The 14,499-nt window shown below is 48.3% G+C and overlaps 1 protein-coding gene across 5 annotated transcripts in view; it reads left to right on the top strand.

Annotated features, from left to right (window-relative positions):
• The window catches only part of CTIF (cap binding complex dependent translation initiation factor), a 307,707-nt gene that overhangs the window by 73,802 nt on the left and 219,406 nt on the right, over window positions 1-14,499 (top strand). For 3 of the 5 annotated variants that reach the window (XM_089895159.1, XM_022584518.2, XM_022584521.2), the window contains 2 exons: window positions 4,319-4,363; window positions 14,184-14,255. In XM_089895159.1, the coding sequence (XP_089751285.1) occupies window positions 4,319-4,363; window positions 14,184-14,255 (117 nt within the window). The remainder of the gene's footprint in view (window positions 1-4,318; window positions 4,364-14,183; window positions 14,256-14,499) is intronic. The other 2 variants (XM_022584522.2, XM_022584523.2) reach the window with 1 other exon arrangement.

Raw genomic sequence — 14,499 nt, forward strand, 5'->3', positions numbered from 1 at the left:
TTGCCAAGGTGTGGATGGCCGCACCCAGCAGAGCGTGGGATCCAGGCAGGAAGCCCCTGGCTGTGTGCTCCCAGCCCCTCTGAACCACCTCTACCCCGCCCTACCCCACTGGGTGGCTGCGGCCCAGCCAGACTCACAGTTCATGGAACACTCGTTTACTGAGCCCCTGCTGTGTGCTAGGCGCCGCTCCCTGTCCTTCACAAGCTCATGTTCTAAAAGAGATGTGGCGACTGTAGCTTATCCAAAGGGCACACAATCAAAAGTCTATCACTGTGAATATTTCCTCTGATGTCGAATACAGGCAGTTGTTGGTGCCAAAGAATCGAGTCTCTCAGACAGTCACCCAGGGCCCTGTGTGCCAGACCTCATGACACACATGAAGCCTTCAGACCAGACTCTCAGGTTGGCCTCCCTGCTCCTGGTCAGTCTGTGGCAGCCCTGATCCTGGGTAGAAGGTGAACTCGGCTGAAAGACTGTGGGTCGAGATTTGGAAGTTTTGAGTCGTCTTGAGTAGAATGTGAACCATTAAGGGAAGTGACCATGTCACATGCATCTTTGCTGAACATGTTAAATTCTCAGTAGATGTTTGTTCAAGAGTTGGTTCCAACTACTGCTGCCTGTGTGACCTCAGGCAAACGCCTCAACTTCTCTGAGGCTTGGCTTTCTTCTCTGGTGAGTGGGGATGATCCCGCTGCCTCAGGCATGTTGGAAGGTCAAAGGTGATAAGAGCCTCCGAAACTACAGAGGGGCAGAGTGTTGTCTGCACCCAGAGGCTCGGGGAGGGTCTCTTCTGCTCAGGGTCTGGGGCCCAGTGTCCACCTCTTGTACTTGTCCCCCTCAAGCCTGGGGCTCCTCTGTTAAGTAGAGAAGTTGACATGGGTGCCCTGCTTTGGAGAAAAGCCAAGTGCAACTGGCTGGCTCGCTCTCTGGGTGGGCGGAAGATCCAGACCCTCCAGCTTTTTAGAAAGCCAGAATGAACCTGTGGCTTTCCTGGAACTCGGGACCAGGAGTGGACCTGGGAAATTGTGACGCCTTGCTGGTCCACGCCTTATCCCCACTGGAGGGTAGGGAAGGCAAGATCTGCCCTGAGAGAGAAATCGATGCTTTCCTTGGCGTCCTTGAAGTTCTAAAATCACAGGTAGTGTGAGCCTGTAATCTGTTCAGTATTCATTCTACAAGTGTGTATTGAGCACCTGCTCTGTGTCTAGCACTGTCCTAGGACTGGGTACCTGGGAGTGAGTGAAAGAGATGAAAAGCTCAGCCCTCGTGGAACTTATCCCAGTGGTGGATGGCAACTGCTGTGGGGAAAAATAAATCAGGAAAATGGAGTGGGGAGTGATGAAGGTCAGGAGGGCTTTGCAATTTTAAATGGGATGTCAAGGAAGATGTCACCGAAGGAGGTGGAGAGGTGAACTTGCAGATGTCTGGGGAAGGGGCAGTCCAGGCAGAGGGGACAGCACGTGCAAAGGCCAGAGCTGGCAGAGTTATTCCAGGGGCAGCAAGGAGGCCGGTGTGGCTGGAGCAGAGGGAGAAAGAGGGAGAGCAGAGGAGATGCTTCAACGAGGCAGAGGGGTTGGTAGACCAGATGTACAAGGGCTGAGTCCTGGGGTCTGCCTACATTTAGAAAGCAGGGATGTGAGGGGGACCAGCAAAAGAGACCAAGAGGGGTTGGCAGTGAGGCAGGAGGAAATCCAGGTGAGAGTTGGGTGCTGGAAGCCCTGGGGAGGATGTGTTTCGAGGGTGGGGGGGGGCGGGCTGACTGCTGCTGCAGGGCATTTGGGAGGAGGAGTGAGAATAACCCAAAGGGGCCACTGGGGCCGTTGGCGACCCTGATGGGAGGGGTGACGGTCCAGTGGTGGGGGTGAAGGTCAAGGAGATGGGTTTGAGATGGGAGGATAATACAGTGCAAGTCCTCCCTGTATTACAGGAGTTTCGCTGTAAAGGGGAGAGGCGTGTGGTTCTGGGGGAAGCGAGGTCACAACGGGAGCATTAACAATGAGCTGTGCGTTGATGGGAGCGGTCCAAGGCAGAGGGGCCGCTTCCTGGAGCAATGGCCTTGAATAGGTGAGAGGGCTTGGCCTCGGCTTGGGCCCTGTGGATGGGTGCGTGGGCCTAGCCTGATGTGTGCTGCCTGCCTCCCCCACTGAGTGGACTCTGGTGGCCTCCAGCAGGGCATCCCTCAAAATTTCCTTCAGGTGAAACGGGCTCTTACAGGACAAGGGTCCCAGGAAGCTGTGAAGCTTCACCCCAGAGGAATGCTTTGTGAGTGATAGGATTTCTGTTCCCAGAGCAGCCATCGGGGAGAATTTTGGAAGGAGGGGCCCTCCCAGCACCTCTGAGCCCCCTGTGGGGACAGCTGAGCTTTCAGGATGTAGAGCAGATGGAGAAGTGCCCTCAATCTGGGCCCTGCACTCCCGGCTTCTGCTCCTGGGATTGGTTGGACCTAACCACGCTTGGATGTCCACATCTGGGTGGGCTGTTAAACAGATGTTGGCTTGAGGCAGAGTGTGGAAAACATTTGTACCATCTAGATGCATTCCTTAAACTTTCTGCATTCCCTGAGGTTCCCTGGGAGAATGCGAACACCTGGCAGGGTCCCAGGACCCGCCTGTGTGCAGGTGGCCGAGGGGGACATGTTTCAGTCCTGCTCCCACCAACTACCCTCCCCAACCCAAATACAGCTGGGGTCCAGACTCCAGGGGAGGGGGCAGCTGTGGCAACTCTAAGCAAGGCCAGGGTTAGATGTGTTATTATAACACACTTCTTTAAAAAATACAATCTCTATTGACACAGCTTTACAGGAAATCTTTCTGCTAAAGCACTTTTGCTTGTTTTTATTTAATCTGATGACTATTTTAAATGGAAGCCAAAGACAAAAACAAAAATAAAAAACCTCAGAGAATGTCCTGGGCTGCCTGTCTGTGGTGGTGTTTTGATGTTTCTGGGAGAGAAAATTGTTAAGAATCTTGGAAACCTTGAGAAAACTTGAGGGAGTGGAGAAGAATGTTGCTTTTCAGTGGGTGAGGTCATTTTTTAGGATCTGAGAGATGACAGTTGACACTCAGGAAGAAAATACCTCATGATGCTTGTAAAGTTGTGTTCTCCCCCACCCCTCCCCCATCAATAACTAGAAAGAAAAATGGATGGATGGATGGACGGATGGGTGGATGGATGGATGGATGGGAGAGAGATAGAGAAGAAACAGAGAGAGACAGAAAAGTGTCCTTTTTTTCCTACAAGAGTAACCAAGAGAATGTATGTTCTAAGTTTCCCAACATGTTTGGGTACCAATTTAAAATTACACCCTCACCCACACCCACACATTTCAAAAGTGCCTGTCCTCCAGTGGATTCCAAGTCCCCAGAGGCACATCCTGAGAGCTGTCCTCACTGTGTCCTTGGGAGGAGGGGGATTATAGCCCTATTCTGCAGGAGAAAAGACTGAGACACAGAGATGGAAAATGGCCAAACCCCACTGCTTGGTGGCGGCTGAGCTGAGCCCTGGTGCCCACCCCTTCCCCACCTACTTTTGGTTCCATGCTCGGTACAAGCTGTGACTAACGGGCTGTTGGGAAGTTAGTCTATTTTTCCCCCTGTGGAATGAGAATTAGGATTCCAAATCTCATTGACCATTAACCTTTTGTGGAAGAGATTGGGATGTTATATGTGGGGTAGTTTGGCACTTCTGATGTTAGTGGATGGTTTTGTGGATCACCAACGCGGTGTTCACAACTCTGGCTGCATGTTGGAATTGCTCTGGAGCTTGGACAGATCCCACCCTAGAGTTGAGTGGAATGGGGAGGGGCCTGGGCATTGGCATCTCATCCACCCCCACGTGACTCTGATGTTCTGCTCAGGTTGACGACCACAGCCACAGGTGGACTTGTCTGACTGCCTTCCTACCCCTCCATGTCCAGCTGCCTTCCCTTGGAAGGATAGAACGTAGGGCCATTGTAAAGAGTGGATACATTTAATGAAAGCATGTTTTACACTAAATGCTTGTTTGCAAGTCAAATGAAGAGCCAGTGAGGGTGAAGAGAACTTCCTGTAGTTCTTTTTGATGCTCTCAGGCACTTGGAAGTCCTGGGTTTTGTCTCATGCACAGAGACCTTACAAGAGAGATGCGACCATGCATGTATGTAGGATGGATTCAGATGGGCATGATGTCGCTTTCTCACAATGTTTTTCCTTCTCTTTCTTTTTACATTTTTCTTTACATTCTGCCTTCCCTGTTCACTGTTCCCTCATCCCTCTTTTATCCCATTCCCTCACCTCCTCCTGTCCTTTGAATCCTTTTTCCCTGTCATCTTTGCTCATAGGAGGAAGCGATCAATGGTGGACCATCTATGAAAGGCTTAACGGAAGTGAGTTTAAGGGGACCTGTGGGGTGTGAATGTGGGGACTCATTCTTCTCCTTATTTAAAAAAAAATTATTTTTAATTACACAAGTACTGTATGCATATATTCTCATGGTACATAAGAATTCAAATGCTGACTAGTTACGTCCTCATTCCACTGTCTTACCCTACCTCCCACTGGAATGATGAGTTAACTTCCTCACCTTTTCAGTGCTTTTACCTGTGTGTTTGTGTGTGTGTGTGCGTGTGTGTGTGTGTATGTAAAATACTACTTACAGAAATATATTATTTCACAATCATATATCATGGCTGGTGAATATGTTGTTCAATAACTCACCTTTTCCCCATAGCTGTATGCCCTAGGGACTCCTCCAGGCTTGTACATCTGCTGTGTTCTGTTTAATGGCTGCACAATTGCCCATAGTATGGATGTCCCATTGTTCAACCATTTACCTATTGCTAGGCATTTGGATTATTTCCAGATTTTCCCCTGGAAATACAAGCTATTTCAGTGAATACTTCTGAACATGCCTCATCTTGCACATATAAAACTGTTTCTTTAGGTGGACGCTGAGAAGTAGAATCAATTTTAATAGCTGTTGCCAAATTGCTCTCCAAACGCCTGTTGCATTATTCACAGGACCACCAGTGTATTGGGACAAATGGTCTTTTGTCACTTTAATTTGCATTTCCTCAATTTTTAGTGAGGTTGAGCACTTTTTCATCTGATTACCAGCCATTTTTTAAATAGGTTAAATTTTTATTTTACTTTTAAAGCAACAATTGGAAAAACAGAGACAATCAGAGAACAGAGAAAGAAGCCCACCGTAATTTTGTTTTTTAAAGGAAGAATTTTTCTTTTTTTAATGTTTTTAGCTCTTTATTTATTTTTTAAATTTTATTAATTTATTTTATTTATTTTTGGCTGCGTTGGGTCTTCGTTGCTGTGCACGGGCCTTCTCTCTAGTTGCGGCGAGCGGGGGCTACTCTTCGTTGTGGTGCGTGGGCTTCTCACTGCGGTGGCTTCTCTCCTTGCGGAGCACAGGCTCTAGGTGCACAGGCTCAGTAGTTGTGGCTCGCGGGCTCTAGAGCACAGGCTCAGCAGTTGTGATGTATGGGCTTAGTTGCTCCACAGCATGTGGGATCTTCCCAGATCAGGGCTCAAACCCATGGCCCCTGCATTGGGAGGCCGATTCTTAACCACTGCGCCACCAGGGAAGTCCCCACCATAATTTTATGATTAAAAACTAGTGTAATTTTTGTGTATTATTTTTTCTTAATACACCTTTCAAGAGTTGAACTTCTAGCATACATGTCACTTTTAGCTTGCTCGTTTATTTAGCATGGTTTCCTACACATTATTTGGTGGTTTTTGCATAAAGTATAATTGTTTAAACCTGCCAGTTACTGTTGGCTAAATAGTGAAATATAATTATAGCTAAGAATGATTCATTCAGGCCCCATTCTAGGCTCTGGGATAAAGTCATGAACAGAATGGACCATAATCCCTGTCCTCCTAGCTCTTACTTTCAGTTGGAGAAAGACAGGTGATAGACAAAGAAGAAAATAGATGTTAGGTGATACACATGAAGGAGGCAAGAAAGGGCGGGGTGCTGGGCTGTCTCAAAGGCTTACTTAAGACTTTTGAGCAAAGATTTGAAGAAGGTGAGAGTTGAGGTCACTTAGGAACCAGCCTTCCAGGTAGAGGGGATGTTGAGGGCACAGTTCTGCTGTGGGAGTATACCCCACTTTGAGGAACAGCTTGGGGGCCAGTCTGGTGGGGAGCAAAGAGCCAGGTCTGTGGGGCCTCATCGGTGAGACGCCGGGAGGTTTTGAGCAGAGGAGGGACATGGTATCACTGGTTAAATTGGACCACTCTGGGTGCTGTGTGGAGAATAGGCTATAGCAAGGGGTGGGGCAGAAAGGAAGCAGGGGGACCAGGAAGTCCTTTGTTGGTCAGGGTCAGAGGTGATGGTGAATTGGAGCTGTGTGGCACCGTGGAGGTGGTGAGAAGTGGTCAGATTCTCATACTTTAAGGCACAGATAACATGATTTTCTAATGAATGACCTTGACAATAGCCTGAGCCTATAGACGGACAGACTTTCCAGAAATGAGATGGAAGACCCTGGAAGAGCAGCATTGGGGGAGCAGAGGTCAAGAATTCGGGTTTTGGATGTGAAAGGTTGAGATATTGATCAAGCAGTTAGATGTACAAAGTGGCACTCAGAAGAGGGGAATGACCTGGAGATTCACATTTGTAAATAGTAGCATGTGGGTGGCATTTGAAGCCCAAGGAGTGAGGGAGCTTAGACAAGAGGGTCAAAGATTGAGCTCTAAGAAGTTGGGGCCGGGGCTTCCCTGGTGGCGCAGTGGTTGAGAGTCCGCCTGCCCATGCAGGGGACACGGGTTCGTGCCCCGGTCCGGAAAGATCCCACAGGCCGCGGAGCGGCTGGGCCCGTGAGCCATGGCCGCTGAGCCTGCGCGTCCGGAGCCTGTGCTCCGCAACGGGAGAGGCCACAGCACTGAGAGGCCCGCCTACCGCAAAAAAAAAAAAAAAAAAAAAAAGGAAGTTGGGGCCATGAGGAGGAGCTACCAAAGGACACAGAGGGGTGTCCGTGTAACTCATTTACTCTACGTCACAATGCTGTGAAGAAGGTGCTGTTAGTGTTGCCAGCATACATGGGAGGAAACAGAGGCACAGAGAGGTTGAATGTGCTGCCTAAGGTCACACAGTGCGTATGTGGTCGGTGTGAGGTTTGAACCAGATGATCTTGCTCCAGGTGCCATACGCTTAACCTCTGCTCTGGCAGCTTCTGTCATTATCACAGCTTGGGGGAAGTAGTCTGAGGGAGGAAGAGACTTTCCCAAGGGACAGCGTAAGAGGTAGAGCAGGAATATGAACTCACGTTCGCTGCGTCGAGAGCTCAGGCTCCTGATCGCTGCGTTAAGCTGCCTCCATAGCAGAGAAGGTGTTTGGGTTTCTTGTTAGTTCGTTTGTCTTAAGATCGGAGCAAGAAGCCTTTCTCCCTCTCTCAAATCTCAGCCTTTGGGCAGCATCCCCTCCCCGTCACACACAAGGTTTTCCTGGAGTATCACTGTGGAGGAGAGTGTGAGCTGCCAGCCCGTCTCTGCTCCCACCTCCTCTGTTCCCCCTCTCCTGGTCAGTAAGCCCTTGTGCCAGCCCAGAGGAAGCAGTCGAACAAGCTCCTGACTTTGAGAAGCTCCCATCTGTAGGCTGTCCCCATCTCCTCTCAGGCCCTTCGCCGGGAAAAGAGGACGTTGGGTGAGAGCAGTGGTTCCCACTAGACCTTCGAATCGCCCCCCTGGGGGGTCCTGGCACCCCCTTGATTAAGAAGCTGTGGATAAGATGGCTTTTTAAATAATTTTTCACTTTGAAATAATTTCAGATGTACATAAAAATTATAATAATAGGACAAAGAATTCCTTCACCCAGATTCTCCAGTGTTAATATCTTACCACATTTATTTTCTTTCTCTCATCTCTCAATAGATAGATAGATCGATTGATCAATAGATTCTGTACATAGAGAGATTTTCCCTTTATCTCTAAACACTTCACTGTGCGTTTCCTAAGAACAAGGACATTCTTTTTTTTTAATCGTATTTTATTTTATTTATTTATTTTTAACATCTTTATTGGAATAGAATTGCTTTACAATGGTGTGTTAGTTTCTGCTTTATAACAAAGTGAATCTGTTATCGACAGATGAATGGATAAAGAAGCTGTGGCACATATATACAATGGAATAATACTCCCCCATAAAAAGAACATTCTCTTATAATTACAGTATAGGAAATAAACATTGATACAGTACTATTATTTAATCTATAGACCTTTTATTTCACCAGTTTTCTCAATAATATCCTTTATAGCAAAAGTTAAAAAAAAATTCTAGGTTCCTCAAAAAATTAAACATAGAATTACTATATGATCCAGCAATTCTACTTTTGGGTATATACCCAAAAGAACTGAAAGCAAGGGCTTGATCTGATACCTGTACAACATGTTCATAGCAACATTATTCACAATAGCCAAAAGGTGGAAGCAACCCCAGTGTCCATCAGCGGATGACTGGATGGACAAAATGTGGTCCATACATAGAGGAATATTACTGAGGCTTAAAATAAAGGAAACCTGTCACGTGCTACAACATGGATGAACCTTGAGGACTTTATGCCAAGAGAAATAAACCAGACACAAAAGGACAAGTACTGTATGATCTCACTTCTGTGAGGCATGTAGAAGAGTCAAATTCATAGAGAATGAAAGCAGAATGGTTGGTATCAGGGGCTTGGAGGAGGGGGGATGGGGAGTTAGTGTTTGAGGGGGACAGTTTCAGTTTGGGATGAAAAAGTGCTGGGGACGGATGGAGCTGGAGTGCTGGATGGTGAGCAGCAGTGTGAATGTACTTCATGCCACTGAACTGTACACTTAAAAATATTTAAAATGCTCAATTATGTATATTTTACTACAATAAAAAATTTCTGGTTCAACATCTAACGCAAGACCATACGTCACACTGAGTTTCCAACATTTTGACTGGCTCTTTGAATTAATACCTATTTATCCCCTTTACTCATTCTGCTACTTTTTGGCTGTGTGACCCTGGCTCAGTTACTTAACCATGCTGTGCCTCAAATTCCATATTTGCAAAGTGGGGGTAATACATGGGCCTTGGGATCTATGTGGAGCAAATGTTAATGTAAGTAGCAGGCTTAGAATAGTGCCTGGATTAAATGAAATCTTTATATTTTCTGGGGATGTGTCCTTCGTTACACATGTTGCAAGTGGCCTCTCACTTGCCTTTAATTGTGTCTGTGATTTCTTTTGTCACACAAAATTTTAGGCTTTGATGGAGTTTAAAACTTGTATCTTGGATTTTAACCAACTTGGAATGTGTTGTCCGTGGTACTGGGAGGCAGATTCTAGGGTCATTTTTTCCTCGCTGGCTCGCTGGTTGTCTCAGTCCCTGTGTTTATTGATGGTCTCTCCTTTCCCCTGATGTGAAACACTGTCCTTATCACATACTAAGTTCCCATTTGCACATCTGTTTGTTTATGGGTTTGGTTTTATCAGTTGGTCTCTTCCTCTCCTCCTGTGCTGATTCAGCCTGACGGTGTGGCTCTGGCCTTGATACACTTTGATGTCTGGAATGGCGATCCCCAGGGACTTCACACACCACCCGAGGGGGCGGTTTATCCTTAGCACTTTCAGCCTCCCCCAGCCTGGGGCTTTTCCCTTTTCGCTCATCCTCCCTCAGCTTTCAGTGGCTTCCTCTGTCCTCCATCAAGTCTGCTCCAAAAATACTGTCCATCCTGGGGTGCAAATGACTGATAATAAGATTTTAATTCTTTTAGCATGAAGCATTTAAAGTGTACCGATAGAAGCAGAGAATAATGGAATAAGCATGTGTTTTGAGTACAGACTAAACAGCTGTACTCCCGCTTATTAAACCTTAACCCTGTGCCATCTTTGTTTCATCTTTTTAAATTAAGAAATAAATTATAGCAGTTATGGTGAAGGCCCAAAACCACTCTTGTGAATTCCATGTTCGTTGTTCCCATACATACAGATTTCCCACTTTTCCTGCCTCTTTGTGTTCAACGACCTTTTCAGGAGGGGCCACCTTACCTCCCAGAGAACTTGCTCCCAGCTGTAAGCCCTTCACCTCAAAGGAGAAATGCCCTGGCTGAACCAGGTATAGGGGCAGGGCCGAGGAGAGTGTTCCCCAAGGGGGCCCTTCTCTTGTTCTGGAATCATCTCATACAGATAAGGACGGGCTCCCGGAAGGTCTGTGTCTGGAGAATTTTCTAGGCGGCGGCTCAGAAAAGGCGAAGGGGAGGGAGGTGGTGGTGACTGCAGCCTAAGAAGAAAGAAGACAACGTGGGCGGCAGCATCCCAGCAGGGGTGGAGCTTTGAACAGGGAAGGGAGCGCTCCCAGGGGCTTGTGGTCAGGCAGCAGCAGACAGCGGATGTGGCGGGGGGGGGGGGGGGGGGGGGGGGGGGGGGGGGGGTTGGATGCCACATGGTACAACTTCCTGGGAGAACTGCAATGACTCACATTTAATTCCTCCCCGGGGGTCAGGAAAGCAGGACCCAGCTGGACCACACTCCCTCCCCCAAAAGCTTTCCCTGGGGGCCATGGCTGGGTCTGTGGGGTGGGTTTCTGTGGACTTTACTATCTTGCTAGCTTTCCTAAACACATCAGCCCTCAGTTCACTGCTTAACTCTGTGATGCTCTCAGAGCCACTTCTTCATTTCTGTCTCTGCCTGCTCTCCCAGTGGAAATATTGGACTCTAGCTTCCCAACCAGTGGGTTCCCCACACCCACACTCTGGGCCCGTTCAGCCTGTTCTAACACAGCTCTGATGACGCCCTCCCCTAACAGAAGCCTTCGGACTCTTTCCACCCAGGAAGAGTCTCTGACCGCTTAGCGGGAGAGTCCTGCTTGCTGCCCTCTACCCCTGAGCTGGCCAGTGTTCCCCTGCCATGTCCACACTCGGGCTCACTCTTCTTCAGGGATCTGGGTTCAACTGCTTTCCTTCCCTAGGGAATCCCTCCGAGAGCACACTGTGCCTTCTCAGTCTCGCCCTCCCCCTCCCCGCATTACTGTTACTGCACATCTCACCTCCCCTGTGAAGGGAGCGCCGGTGGCAGGTCCCACACCAAAGGTGCTCAGGAAGGTTGGCCAGTGTAAAGTTAAGGATGACCTTTGACAAAGCAGAGCAGTCTCGTCGGAGCTTGGAATCGCTCTGGGAAAGCCTAGCCAGGGGGCTGAGGTGGCACGTGGCTGTGCACAAAGCCTCAGCTGCCCCTCTGTGCCCGCCTGTCAGGAGCAGCCAGTGTTGCACCCCATCCCCGCCCTGCCAGGGACCATGCGGGGACCACGCTGACCCCAGGAGGAGGTGTGCCCACCCTCAAGTCACCTCTGTGCGAGACATCAAGTCAGCAGTATGCAGCTGGGGTTGAAGTGTTTGGGATGCCCCACTGGAGGAAGGCTTCTCTGCAAGGCTGTCCTGGGATGGGACGAGAAGTGCAGGATCTAGTTCTCTCCGGGCCGGTAGTCACTGCGTGCCTTGACCATCCTCCCCGCTGTCAGCCAGCCTCCAACCAGGAAGGGAGAAGCCACTCAAGTATAGAAAGCAGTAAAGCAGAGGGATTGTCTTTATAGTAGTTCAAATAGTTTACAAATATATATATATAAACACATATATACATATGTGGATTACTTTTTTTTTTTGGCTGTGCCACGCGGTGTATAAAATCTTAGTTCCCTGACCAGGGATCCAACCCGCACCCCCTTCAGTGGAAGCACAGAGCCTTAACCACTGGACCACCAGGGAAGTCCCTGGATTGCTTTTTATTTTGAAGTTACTTTTGACTCATAGCAGAGGTGCAAAAATAGTACAGGGTGCTCCCATGTACCTGTCCCCTAATATGAATATCTTACATAACCGTAGTACAATGATCAGAACTAAGAAATTAACATTGGTACAATGAGACTTTATTTGAATATCACCAGTTTATCTACTAATGTCCTTTTTCTGTTCCAAGATTCAAATTTGCGTCTAATTGTCATGCTTTCTTATTCTCCTCCAACCTGTGACACTCCCGTGGTCTTTTCTTATCCTTACAACCTTGACACTTGAAGAGTATTGGTCATTTATTTTTTGGAAAGTTCATCAGTTTGGGTTGCCTGATATTCTCTCACGATCATATTGAGATCGTGCATTTTTGGCAAGAACACCTCAGGAGTGACATGGCCCTTCTCAGGGCATTACGCTGGGAAGTCCACGCTGTAATATGTTTTATTACAGATGACATTATCCTTGATCACTTGGTTTAAGGTAGTGTCTGATAGATTTCTCATTTTTCCCTTTTCTTCTCCTATAATTTAATAAATATCTTTGCAGAGATGCTTTGAGACTACACATATCCAGACAGAGGGAATTTAGCCCAGGGAGTTGGTTACCCAGATAATAAAAGAGCTGAGAAACTAAACAGCCACAAGGAGCCATTACCACCTCTAGGCCTGAGGCACAAAGGGAGGAGATGGTATTGCCAGAGCCCAGCGTTAGGGGTCGTGCACAGAGGGCCCATCTGGTGAGGCTGGAGCCTTGAAGGAGACCCAGTCATTGCTGGTAATGCTGCCTGAAGCATAGAGAGATGGGGGAGAAACACCGCGGCTTCTCTCTCTTCCTGTCTCCCATTGGCCCAGCCCAGCTGGGAGCCAGCTGAGCCTGCAGGGTTCAGCCCCTCTGCAGTACAGAGCCGGGATGGGCAAGAAGTGGCTCTGAGGGCACACTCTCTTGGGACTGGTACCTTGCCTTTGCCAGTTCCTTCGAACTGAGCTGTGCTGTCCAATAGGGCAGCCACTAGCCACACGTAGCTCTTGAGCACTTGAAATTGACATGCTTTAAGCAGATTTCAAAACCTTAGTATGGAGAGAAGTATGTAAAATATCTCATTGATCATTTTATATCAATTACCTATTGAGATAAACATATATTGAGATAAATAAAATGCATTATTAAGTTTAATTTTTTTTTCTTCTTTAAATCTGGCTACTAGATCATTTAAAATTATGTCTGCGGCTCCTGTTCGTTGGCCAGCACTGCTGTAGGGTGCACTTGTACCAGCCTGTATCATCGGCGTTGTAATAAAATGTCTTTCCTATACAAAGGTCACGCCCTTGACCCACAGTCGGGGGAGGGTGTGTCTAGCCAAGGTTTCACAAATCCAGGACGGTGATGGCTTTGAGCCATCCACACTCACGCACAGTTTTGACCAAGTGTGTCAAACAGAGAGAGATTGGTCTCCTCTGCTTTTTATGACTCATACAGGTGTAGGTCAAGATCAATGTTCAGCGCGAGCTGGAGAGCCTACCTAACATTTAACACAATGATAAAAGCACCACCAGATATATAGATAACACATTACCGTGGAAGAGCTGTACTCTTACTACTACTTTGTATCTATATATAGATTTTGTATAGCTTACAAAGTCCCTTCATTTCAACCTTGCAGAGTCACCCAGCCTCGCTGTCCCCATTTTATAGATGACAAAGTGAAGCCTGAGAGATTACGTGGATTTCAGTGGCTCTCAAACTTCTGGTGCATCCCTTGGAAAGCTTGTCAAAATGGAGAAGACAGGTGCTGCCCTCAGCGAGTGATTCAGTGGGTGGAGATTAGGACCCAGAGACCCCCTAGGCGGCAGGGTTTGAGGACCGTTACACTGGTAGTTGTCATATCACACTTTGGGACACATGAGGCCCCTGAGGTCAGTGGTGGGACTGGGCTTCTGATGGCCAGTCTGGGGCTCTTCCCCGATGCCATGCTCTCCTGTCAGTCCACAGGTCCACCGTACTTTGGGGCTGGGTGTACGGTATGATCCACACATACATGCCTCTCCTCTAGCTCCAGCCTTGACACTGTAGGGGGCTAGTGTGGCTGAAGCATGGTTAGGTGGTCAAACATGGTGCTGGTTTCTCAAAACTCATATTTACCCTCTGTGTTGTCTGGTTGGCTTTGGAAGGTAGCTGGCTCTTCATCACTTTGGTGGGCTTAGGTGGCAGGAAATGAGTTTGCCTTCCCCACACATACGCCAAAGGGTCACCTCCATGTGGCACTGGGAGATGCCAAGTGGGACCTGCTGGTACAGAAAGATTTGTCTTTGAAAATGGCTGAGCAGGATTTCATACTGGCTCTACTGCAGCAGGGCGGGACCGTGCCTGGGGGGCCAGGGCAGAGTGAGGATGAGCCTGTGTGTCCTGCCATCACTGACCACTCCTTTCTCCCCTGCAGTGGACGGCGGACTGCAGTGATCAGCTGGACTGCAGCTACTCCTTCTCCCGAGGGCGAGCCCCCCTGCAGCAGGTAGGGAGCCAGCTCCGTGCTCCATCTGGGGGTCATCGAGGTCTTGTCTGTCTGGGTTCCTGGGCTGTTCACCGTGGTGCTCCTGAGAGGTGGTGATGTGGGAGTGCGGGAAATGGGACAGGGGAGGGTGCAGTCTGCCCCCTGGAAAGTTCTCCCTGAATATGCAGCCCACAGTGAAGCCCTCCCTGCCCAGAACACATAGATTCATAAGATTTATTTTTAGTAGCAGCATTATTTATAATAA

Source organism: Delphinapterus leucas, chromosome 14 (genome assembly GCF_059928025.1).
Source record: "Delphinapterus leucas isolate spDelLeu-1000000601 "Yukka" chromosome 14, BTC_Dleu_Yukka2, whole genome shotgun sequence".
In the NCBI taxonomy this organism is placed as follows: Eukaryota; Metazoa; Chordata; class Mammalia; order Artiodactyla; family Monodontidae; genus Delphinapterus; species Delphinapterus leucas.